We start from the raw sequence: 11,600 nt of genomic DNA, 5'->3' as shown, positions 1-11,600 counted from the left end.
CCTGTGAGGGGGGAAGTGGGTTAAAATGACACACTTGTCATACTATCGGGACACAGAATAAGTTTACGCGACTGTAGCGACTCTAGACGCAACCCTAGGCAGACCCTAAATTTTAATTGGATGAAAAATGTAAGTGGGTCAAATAAATTAAGTGGGTAAATAAATTTAAGTGAGCCAATAAATTTAAGTGGGTCAACAAATTCAAGTGGGTCAAAAAATTTAAGTGGGTCAAAAAATTTAAGTGGGTCAAAAATACAAGTGGGTCAAAAAAATTTAAGTGGGTCAAAATATTTAAGCGGGCCGAAAAATTTAAGTGTATCAAAAAATATAAGTGGTCAAAAAATGTAAGTGGGTCATTAACCTTAAGTGGGTCATTAAACTTAAGTGGGTCATTAACCTTAAGTGGGTCAATAACCTTAAGCGGGTCATTAACCTTTAAGGTAATGACCCACTTAAGGTTAGTAAAATACTTAAGGTTAATGACCCACTTAAGGGTAATGACCCACTTAAGGTTATTGACCAATTCAAGTAGGTCACTAACCTTAAGTGGGTCATTACCCTTAACTGGGTCATTAACTTTAAGTGGGTCATCAGATAACCTCTCGGGGGAACTGGTACTTACCCCTCAGGCTGGTCCCCCTGGGGGACCGTCACCCCCACGTCGGGGAAGATCCGCAGCCCCGCCCTGAAGCTCTGATACTCGCGGGCAAAGTTGCGGGTCCCCGCGATGAGCAGCCCCGGGAGGTGGGGAGGCAGGACCACAACCTGGGATGTCACGGGGGGGATGCGCAGCCCCCCACCTGACGCACACCTGCGGGGGAGGGGGGTTGGAGATCAGTGGGCTACCCCCGCGACCGTAACAAAATTTGAGGTGCGCGGCCGACTCTGCATCAGGTGCCGCCCAGGGGCCGTATTATCAAAACTTCGTAAGTACGCAAACTCGACTTACGAGTGACGTTGCTATGACAACGTAATACTAGCGGTGGTATTATAGAAACATTTGCGCGGGAAAAAATTTACGCTTTTAGCTAAGACTTGCGTACGAAAATTTTGATAATGCCAAAATTAGGGTGTACTTACGTACCACATAACTTTTTGGTCGTAAGTTCAAAAAGTTACGAAGTTTTGATAATCCGGCCCCGGGACTCGGGGAGCGTGTAAATCAGCCGCTAATGTCAGCCTCGGCCGAGCCTGAGGTGCAGCCTCTGGGCAGCTTACAAGCTCGGTGTGACTCGGTCAGGCAAACCCTTGTCACACTTTCGGGACACACTTGTCACATTCATATTCAGGACACACTTGTCATATTCATATTCAGGACACACTTGTCATATTCATATTCAGGACACACTTGTCATATTCATATTCAGGACACACTTGTCATATTCATATTCAGGACACACTTGTCATATTCATATTCAGGACACACTTGTCATATTCATATTCAGGACACACTTGTCATATTCATATTCAGGACACACTTGTCATATTCATATTCAGGACACACTTGTCATATTCATATTCAGGACACACTTGTCATATTCATATTCAGGACACACTTGTCATATTCATATTNGGTCAGGGAAGTGGGTCATCTCTGTGGGCAAGTGGGTCAGGTAAGTGGGTCATCTCTGTGGGCAAGTGGGTCAGGGAAGTGGGTCATCTCTGTGGGCAAGTGGGTCAGGTAAGTGGGTCATCTCTGTGGGCAAGTGGGTCAGGGAAGTGGGTCATCTCTGTGGGCAAGTGGGTCAGGGAAGTGGGTCATCTCTGTGAAAAGTGGGTCATCTCTGTGAAAAGTGGGTCATCTCTGTGGGAAAGTGGGTCAGGGAAGTGGGTCATCTCTGTGGGCAAGTGGGTCAGGGAAGTGATTCATCTCTGTGAAAAGTGGGTCATACATGTGGGCAAGTGGGTCATGGAAGTGGGTCATCTCTGTGAAAAGTGGCTCAGGGAAGTGGGTCATCTCTGCGGGCAAGTGGGTCAGGGAAGTGGGTCATCTCTGTGGGGAAGTGGGTCATCTCTGGGTAAGTGGGTCATCTCTGTGGGCAAGTGGGTCACGTAAGTGGGTCATCTCTGTGGGTAAGTGGGTCAGGTAAGTGGGTCAGGTAAGTGGGTCAAGTAAGTGGGTCAAGTAAGTGGGTCAAGTAAGTGGGTCAAGTAAGTGGGTCATCTATCTTTCAGAGCCAAGTGTGTCATCAAAGGACTGATGCGCCGCCCTTTAGCCGGGCCAAACTGGGTCAGGATGACACACACAAGGCAAAAAGTGCATCAATATTTGGACAAAGTCCCTCCATTTTTATGAGTGTACCAAGTGGGTCACTACGACCCACCATTGTTGGTGAGCAGCTCCATGGAGGGCTGCAGCAACTCCAAGTTATACCACAAGGGGGAGGGGTTATATCGCAAGGGGGAGGGGTTATACCACAAGGCAGAGGGGTTATACCACAAGGGGGAGGGGTTATACCACAATGGGCGGGGTTATACCCCAAAGGGAAGGAGTTACACCCCATGACCCACTTTTTGACCCACCTTGCCAGCAGGCACCCACGCTGAGGGTGGTGTTGATGCCCTTGGTGGGGTGGAGGGGCCAGTCGTCCAGCACCTGCGATGGGCGGGGGGAGGAGGTTATTCATGTTTCATGGGGGGGTGGGGGGCATGATAGGTCATAGGGGACGGCAAGACATAGCAACGAAAACGGTGAAAATTATAACAAAAACGTTTCAAATGACAAGAAAAACGTTGCAAATAACAACAAAAACGTTGCAAAGGCAATCAAAACGTTATAAACGACAACAAAAACGTTGCAAATGACAACAAAAACGTAGCAAATGACAACATAAACGTTGTAAATAATAACAAAAACGTTGAATATGACAACAAAACGATGCAAACGACAACAAAAACGTTCAAAATGACAATAAACGTTATAAATGACAACAAAAACGTTGGCAAAGACAACAAAAAGTTGCAAGTGACAAAAAAAAGTGGGCAAAGACAACGTTTTTGACAAGAAAAACGCTTCAAATGTCAACAAACACGTTGCAAATGAAAACAAAAACGTTGCAAATGACGACAAAAACGTTGCAAATGGCAACAAAAACGTTGTAAATGAAAACAAAAACGTTGTAAACGCAACAAAAACGTTGTGGATGACAACAAAAACGTTGCAAATGACAACATAAACGTTGTAAAGGACAACAAAAAAGTTACAAATAACAACAAAAACGTTGCAAATGTCAAGAAAACGTTGCAAATGACAACAAAAACGTTGAAATGACAACAAAAACGTTGCAAATGACAACAAAAAACGTTTCCTATGACAACAAAAACGTTTCATATGACACACAAAAACGTTTCATATCCCAGTAAAAACGTTGTAAATGGCACCAAAAAGTCGACTGCGGCAGCAAAAACGTTGGCCACGTCAACGAAAACGTCAGCCACGTCAACAAAAACGTTGGCCACGTCAACAAAAACGTTAGCCACGTCAACAAAAATGTTTCAAATGTCAGTAAAAGCATTGCAAATGACAACAAAAACGTTTCACATAACAAAAACGTTGCAAATGTCAACAAAAACGTTGCAAATGGCAACAGAAACGTTGCAAATGGCAACAGAAACGTTGCAAATGACAATAAAAAGGTTGACTATGACAGCAAAAACGTTGCAAATGACAATAAAAACGTTGACTATGACAGCAAAAACGTTGCAAATGCCAGTAAAAACGTTGTAAATGGCACCAAAAAGTCGACTGCGGCAGCAAAAACGTTGGCCACGTCAACAAAAACGTTGGCCACGTCAACAAAAATGTTTCAAATGTCAGTAAAAACATTGCAAATGACAACAAAAACGTTTCACATAACAAAAACGTTGTTGAAATTAGCAAAAACGTTGCAAATAATGACAGGAAAACGTTGCAAATGACAAGAAAAACGTTGGCGCCTCACCTCGGGCTCGCCGCTCTCAGGGTGCAGCGGGTGACCGTCCACGAAGAATGACTATGACAGCAAAAACGTTGCAAATGACAATAAAAACGTTGACTATGACAGCAAAAACGTTGCAAATGCCAGTAAAAACGTTGTAAATGGCAACAAAAAGTTGACAACGGCAACAAAAAAGTTTGCCAATGACAACAAAACGCTGCAAAAGACAACAAAAACGTTGCAAATGACAACAAAAACGTTGGCCACGTCAACAAAAATGTTTCAAATGTCAGTAAAAACGTTGCAAATGGCAACAAAAACGTAGCAAATGACAGGAAAACGTTGCAAATGACAAGAAAAACGTTGGCGCCTCACCTCGGGCTCGCCGCCCTCAGGGTGCAGCGGGTGACCGTCCACGAAGAGGGCGACCTCGGGGAGCTTAACCTGCACGCTGTAATGATGCCACGCGTCGTCACACACCTGCGGCAGGTGCTATCATTTTATGACCCACTTGTGTATCATGACCCACTTCAGCTCATGACCCACTTTCGTCATATAACCCACTTATGACCAATGACAAATTTAAGGCTCATGACCCACATGTGATCATGACCCACTTGAGGCTCATGACCCACTTATGACACATGACAAATTCATGACCCATGACCCACTTTGGCTCATGACCCACTCATGACCCATGACAAATTTGTGACTCATGACCCACCTGGGAGCCATGCATGACCCACTTATGACTCATGACCCACTTGTGACCCATGACCCACTTATGTCCCATGACCCACTTGTGACCCACATGACCCACCTGTGGCAGGTTCCAGCGCCACTCGGCGGGCTGGAAGGCGTTGAGTGCGCCGCTCTGAGGCTCATGGCGCAGCAGGAGGATGAGGCGGCAGTGGCGCACGAACAGCGCCACGTGGTGGCGGTTCATCTGCGCGTCGTCAGCCACGCAGAGCACGTGCTCCTTCAGGTGCTGCGCGGGGGGACAGAGAGGTTCAGAGCCGATTTAGAGCAGATTCTGAGCAATTTTGGCACAGGTTTTGAACCGATTTAGAGCAGGTTCGAAGCAATTTAGAGCAGGTTCTGAGCCACGCAGAGCACGTGCTCCTTCAGGTGCTGCATGGGAGGTTATAAGCCAATTAGGAGCAGGTTCTGAGACGATTTAGTGCCGATTTATAGCAGGTTCAGAGCCGATTTAGAGCAGATTCTGAGCAAATTTGGCACAGGTTTTGAGCCTATTTAGAGCAGGTTCTGAGCCACGCAGAGGACGTGCTCCTTTAGGTGCTGCGCGGGGGGGGGGACAGAGAGGTTCAGAGCCGATTTATAGCAGGTTCAGACCCGATTTAGTGCCGATTTGGAGCAAGTTTTTGAGCAATATAGAGCAGGTTCAGAGCCAATTTGAACAGGTTCAGAGCCGATTTAGAGCAGATTATAAGCCGATTTGGAGAAGGTTTTAAGCCGATTTAGAGCAGGTTCTGAGCCAATGTGGATAAGATTGTAAGCTGATTTAGAGCAGGTTTTGAGCTGATTTCAAGCAGTTTTGGATTCATTTTGAAGCAGGATCGGGCACGTCTGTCACATACCAGCATTTACCCAAGGATATGTGTAAGCAAGGATACATGGGACCTGCCTAGCGAGGACTCGGAGACGGAGGGCGACGAGGTCAAGACCACTTTGGGGATATGGTCTGGCAAAGCCCGACCTGAATGTGGGTCAAACTGACTCATGTTGGCAATACCGATAACAAAAGGTGGCATTGCCCACAGCCATGCTGAGCCACCGCCTTCGTCGTCACAGTCGTCCCATTCCCCACATCCTCATCTCGCTACCCTAGCCCCCTCATCCCCTCTCACCACTCCCCACTGAACCCCTCATCGACCCACTTACCCTCTTATCTCACCCCACTCCGCAATAATCCCTTATTCCCCCTTACCACTCCCCACTAACCCCTCATCTCCCCATCCTCCCTCCCTCAACTCTCCCNAGGTTATACGCCAGTTTAGAGCAGGTTCCTAGCCGATTTATAACAAGTTCTGAGCCGATTTGGAGCAGGTTCCAAGCCAATTTAAACAGGTTCAGAGCCGATTTGAAGCAAGTTTAGAGCAGGATCGGGCATACCTTCCGCAACACGATTTTAACCTAAATGGCCCTGCACGGCTCTTGCCCGGCTCAAACACTGCTCCAAATTCAACCAAGTTAAAGGAAGGAGGGCGAATATACGTTTAAATATTACTTTTTAAAGACAACACTTCTAAAGAACCGAGTGTTTTCAATGTACAGATGTACAATGAATTTCTGATTTTATTTTCGAATATTAAAAAAATTAATTTTTCAATTTTTTTAATATATAATTTTTTTTCAAAATTATTTAATCTGTCATTTGATTCATGCATTGTCTTCAACTTTACGCAAGTGTACAAAATTTCAGATCGATTGGACAAGTAGAAGTGTGTTAAATATTGATTATAAGATTTGTGGCAGACAGTCAAACAACAAGAAGTGAAGTTAAAGAGAAGTGTTGTAAAGAGGGGAGTGAGTGACAGCGAATAATAATATATAATAATGAAAAATAATGAATAATAACGAACAATAATGAATAATAATGAACAATGATGAATAAAGACGAATAATAATGTGTAATTATGAATAATAATAAATGACAATGAATAATAATGAACAATAATGAATAATAATGAAGATAATATAAATAATGAATAATAATGAAGATAGGTAATATAAATAATGAATAATAATGAAGATAGATAATATAAATAATGAATAATAATGAACTTGATACAAATAATTAAACTGACCACACATCTTGCGCAGCGTGGCAGGAGGGGCGGCGTCCCTGTCACAGCCCCTCCCGATGTGCTGGGTGTCCAGGGTGACGCGGGTGTGCACCTCCTGCACCTCGCAGGGGGCGCCACACAGCGCGAGGGACGCCTGGGGGAACACCTGTCTCTTATACACATCTGTGGGTCAGGGANATTTTTTTGGGGCTTCAGTTCGGAATTGTCAGATTTTTACCACGGGCCAGAAAACACACGCACCCGCATCACCAAGTCTGGAAATTTACAAAAAAGGTCCAATGACACATGCACCCACAAGAAAGGCTTCATCCAAAACAATAATTATTATTGAAAACCACTGCAGAAAAACAACATACCCAATTGTAGGAATTAAGTTGGGGCTCGAGATGGCGCCGCTTATTGATAGCTTCGTGTGTTTTAACGCATTTACTCTCATGGTGAGTCAGATGCATAGAAACTTACATGAACGTGAAACAGGTTAAACGTTTTAGCTGTCTCTTATACACATCTTGCCTCAGTGGGGCCTCTGAAAAATAACGATGTCCTTGTTGGAAACGACCAGGGCATGTGCGAACTTCTGGGAGCTCAATTTGAAAAAGTATTCAGCGAACCCCGATACTCCAGACAGGAGAACGAAATTGGAGTCATTCAAGAACTTCCAGGGGATCGGGAGCTGACGAGCATTGAGTTTGAAACACCAGATCTAGAGAGGAGTATCCAAGAATTATCCAAGTCCCTCTAGTCCCCACCTGGTCCCGGGACAGCAGCTCGTAGCCACACACGTCCCCATATTTAGGACTGCAGTCCTCGTCGGTGGCCTGGAGGACGACCAGCTCCTCGTACAGGCGTCCTTCGTCGGCCGCCACCGCCACCGCCGCCGTCGGGAAAACCGGCGGGAACTCGTTCACGTCCGCCACTTTCACGTGCACCGTTACACTGCGGACGTAAGGGGAAAGGGGTTAGTGGTGAGGGAAGGGGGTAGGGGGTAAGTATCGAGACATATTACAACGAAAAAAGGGGGAGACTGTGCAGGATTCCCCCATGTCCGAGCTTGTGCTCAAGACATTGAACTCATCATATTAAGCTCTACCTGAGGATCGGGTTACGTTGACTAAGGTAGTGAGGGATAAGTAAGACACATAAGTCCAGATAACGAATCTTGTATACGGGGTGGTAATACAGAGTTGCGATACAGAGGAATAAGCTACGGCGTCGACCGTAAGGTCGGAGAACTCTACCGACACGCTACATCGCGTAGTGCTCATCAGCTACTGGGGGGCACTACTAAAGTTTGCTAGACCTTTTATAAGCTTCGCTAAGGTCTTGATCGCGCGATCGATCACGTAACTCTGTGACACATATGCTGTATGGCAAGGTCTCAGTAACACCGTGGACTCAATAGCTAACTAGGCCTGTTGGTAAACACATGAGGACTCGTTTCCGCGACCTACTCTCGGACACCAATTTAATAACCGAGCCGCGGCCAGAGTACAGACTCTTCGTGAGGGATCACTGTCCGTGGTAGGACCGAGGCTCTTTAATGCCTTGCCAAAAGCGCTGAGAGGAGGGGAGTTTACCCTTGCAACATTCAAGAGACAACTGGACAAGTGGTTGAGAAAGATCCCGTATTGTCCAGTAATGGGAAACTACCATCAGCAAGCGACAAGCAACAGCATCTTGCATCAGCGTGCCCAAATGAGGGCAAATAGACGGAACACGTCCAACGTTACATCCGACGACGACTCGGAGGACGACGAAGGCGGCGCATCAGCGTGACCGGGGACTAGGAAGTCCCGAACTCATCATAAGGTCATAAAGGTGTGGTATAGTAGCGGTTAGTGTGTCTTTTTAAAGCCATTAATCAAACCACCATTCTGCTGTCGGAGCGCAGCCGTGGGTAGTAACAAAATTGACTCGTAAACAGGCCCTGGGCCTAACGCCAACCCTCAGCATGCAATATCTACACATAGCCTCAGATCAATGAGCTGTGGGTAACTCCGGCTAACAGTAAATCCGCTTTGCACAACACAACCACTGCTCCACAGAGCTGGAGCCCAACTGGCCGGAGCGCAACAGGCCCTACCGCAACAGGCGGCGCAGGTTATCAAGTTAGAGCAGGCAGCAGGTTCTGGCAGGCGTTAAGTTGGTCAGAGTAGGCATTCAGTAGGTTAAGGCCGGCATTAGACAGGTCAGAGCAGTTATTCGGCTGTTAAGGGTAGATCAGAGCAAGCATTCGGCAGGTTAGGGCAGGTCAGAGCACGCATTCGGTAGTTCAGAGCAAGCAGGCAGAAGGTAATGATAGACGTTACGCAGGTTAGGGCAGGCTTTTAGCAGTTCAACGCAGTTCAAAGCAGGCATTCAGCAGGTTAGGGCAGGCTTTGGCAGCTTAGAGCAGGCATTCAGCAGGTCTGAGCAGGCATTCGTCAGGTCAAGACAGGCATTCGGCAGGTTAGAGCAGGCATTCAACAGGTCAGAGCAGGCATTCGTCAGGTCAGGGCAGGCATTCGGCAGGTGAGGGCAAGCATGTGGCAGGTTAAGACCGGCATTAGGGAAGTTATGGCGCACGCATTCAGCAGATTAGGGCAGGCATTCGGCAGTTTATGGCAAGCATTTGGCAGTTTAGGGCAGGTAAGAGCAGACATTCGGCAGGTCAGAGCATGCATTTGTCAGGTTAGGGCACGCATTCGTCAGGTTAGGGCAGGCATTCGGCAGGTCAGAGCAGGCATTCGGCATGATAGGGCAGGCATTCGGCAGTTTGATATTATTTAATCACTCACAATTAATTAAACTTCATTTATACCTCTAATTTCTGTTGCAAGGCATCAATAAAAAAATTTAACACCATAAGATGAGTAGGCTTTGCGGCACCACCCAAAGCCATGCTGATGTACCACCATCGTCGGCTACCAAGGGCAATGACACCTTAAGATGAGTCCGCTTGGGGGCACCACCCAATTCCATGCTGATGCACCACAATCGTCGACTACCAGTGGCTTTTAATGCAATATTCTAACACTCACAATGAAGGGCGTGTCGCTGCTGCTGTGGTGGCTCACAATACTGAAGCAAATCCATGCTGATGCAACACCATCGTCGGCTACCAAGTACAACATTGACTTTTAATGCAATACTTTATTGCAATATTGGCTTTTAATAGAATATTTAAGACTCACAATGAAGGGTGTGTCGCTGCTGCTGTGGTGGCTCACAATACTGAAAGAGCAGACGTTGGGGGAGGCGCGTATGGGGGGATGAAACTCAACCCCCAGCCCGTCTTCCCCCACCACCCCCCGGTACCCCGCCTCAGGCTTCACCAGGTCAAAACTGGGACCTGCGTAATAATGATCAGCACTCAAATAAATAATTGGGTCAAAAAAGGTTCATTAGGGGGATTTATATTATTAATTAGAATACGTAGATTAGGTCAAAACTGGGACCTGCCATATAGATGATCATCACTCATTTAAATAAATGGGTTAAAAAAAGGTTAATTAGGGGGATTTATATAATTAATTAGAATATTTTAGGCGATAACAATGACCACCACTCATATAAATAATTGGGTTTAAAAAGGGTTAATTAGGCTGCTTCATATAATTAATTACAATATTTTAGTTTAAAAAGTGACACAATTACTTAACCAAAGCGTAGCAGTGATACGCCCGATTTTCTGGCATAAATGAGTCAGGTTGACTCACATAGGAGTAAAACATGCATCGCTATTCGGACAAAGCCTAGCTTATTTTTTTGTGTATAGGTTCTGAATTAGGGGAAAGGTTTGCATTCTTGTGTTTCCTCCCCATCCCTCATCCCCACCAACTCCCCATCCCTCATCCCCCCAACTCCCCATCCCTCATCCCACCAACTCCCCATCCCTCATCCCACCAACTCCCCATCCCTCATCCCACCAACTCCCCATCCCTCATCCCACCAACTCCCCATCCCTCATCCCCACCAACTCCTCATCCCTCATCCCACCAACTCCCCATCGCTCATCCCCACCAACTCCTCATCCCTCATCCCACCAACTCCCCATCCCTCATCCCACCAACTCCCCATNAAAGATCCAATCAGTACGAAATATTAATAGAGCAATGCAGGTTATTGACCAGCGTCGGTAATATATAATGTATATTTATATATAAATAGTGAATATATAATTTATATAGAAGATCCAATCAGTACCATTTATTAATTATATTTAATATCAAATTCCAATCAGAGGAAGCAGCACAAGTCAGCTGACTTCCTGACATCAATGATTGGCAATACGAGTCCAGTGAAGCCAATCAAGGGCCAATATGAGTCATATTGACCCATTTATGCCCGTGAAAATAACGTATCAGTGCTACACGAAGCAGGAAGTACGTCACTATTAGGACTTTACGACATTTACATTTTTATGAGTGTCAAGCATGACACAAGACGGCCCTGGTTGTCATGGCAACCAAGATGTAAACAAACCCCCGCTGGTGCCCCCCCTTTGACCCCAGTGCCACCCCCCTCCCCCCGCTCTACTATTGATCCTTCATACATGAAGAAAAAAAATTGAAATTGATAAAAAACGAAGAAATTTACACCATATATAAAATTTTTTTTCTGAACTGGTGATCAAATATTTTATATTATTATTTAATAATTTTACTAAGAATATTATTCCACAAATGATTTCATTTGAATATGGAAGTAATGCTTGATATGGAATAGTCAATATTGAGTAATTGATATATATTTATAATAGAATAGATTAACTTAAATTATATTGGATTATTTATAGCAGTCTGTACAGTCTGCGGCCAGCAGTACAGTGCAGTCTGTACAGTCTGCGGCCTGCTGTACAGTGCAGTCTGTACAG

At 45.6% G+C, this 11,600-nt stretch overlaps 1 protein-coding gene across 1 annotated transcript in view; it reads right to left on the bottom strand.

The window, feature by feature from the left end:
* The window catches only part of LOC108678068 (calsyntenin-1), a 24,665-nt gene that overhangs the window by 8,734 nt on the left and 4,331 nt on the right, over nucleotides 1–11,600 (bottom strand). Inside the window, exons 2-11 of the mRNA XM_018166405.2 lie at nucleotides 9,919–10,076; nucleotides 8,018–8,094; nucleotides 7,495–7,681; nucleotides 6,746–6,890; nucleotides 5,552–5,634; nucleotides 4,738–4,905; nucleotides 4,293–4,397; nucleotides 2,524–2,596; nucleotides 2,325–2,352; nucleotides 623–811 (exon numbers count right to left, since the gene is read on the bottom strand). Of these exons, the coding sequence (XP_018021894.2) occupies nucleotides 623–811; nucleotides 2,325–2,352; nucleotides 2,524–2,596; nucleotides 4,293–4,397; nucleotides 4,738–4,905; nucleotides 5,552–5,634; nucleotides 6,746–6,890; nucleotides 7,495–7,681; nucleotides 8,018–8,094; nucleotides 9,919–10,076 (1,213 nt within the window). The remainder of the gene's footprint in view (nucleotides 1–622; nucleotides 812–2,324; nucleotides 2,353–2,523; nucleotides 2,597–4,292; nucleotides 4,398–4,737; nucleotides 4,906–5,551; nucleotides 5,635–6,745; nucleotides 6,891–7,494; nucleotides 7,682–8,017; nucleotides 8,095–9,918; nucleotides 10,077–11,600) is intronic.

This window comes from Hyalella azteca, unplaced genomic scaffold (assembly GCF_000764305.2).
Source record: "Hyalella azteca isolate HAZT.00-mixed unplaced genomic scaffold, Hazt_2.0.2 contig3711, whole genome shotgun sequence".
Classification (NCBI taxonomy): domain Eukaryota; kingdom Metazoa; phylum Arthropoda; class Malacostraca; order Amphipoda; family Hyalellidae; genus Hyalella; species Hyalella azteca.
Note: the sequence above shows the minus strand (reverse complement) of the source record. Positions and strands in the feature narration are given on the sequence as shown.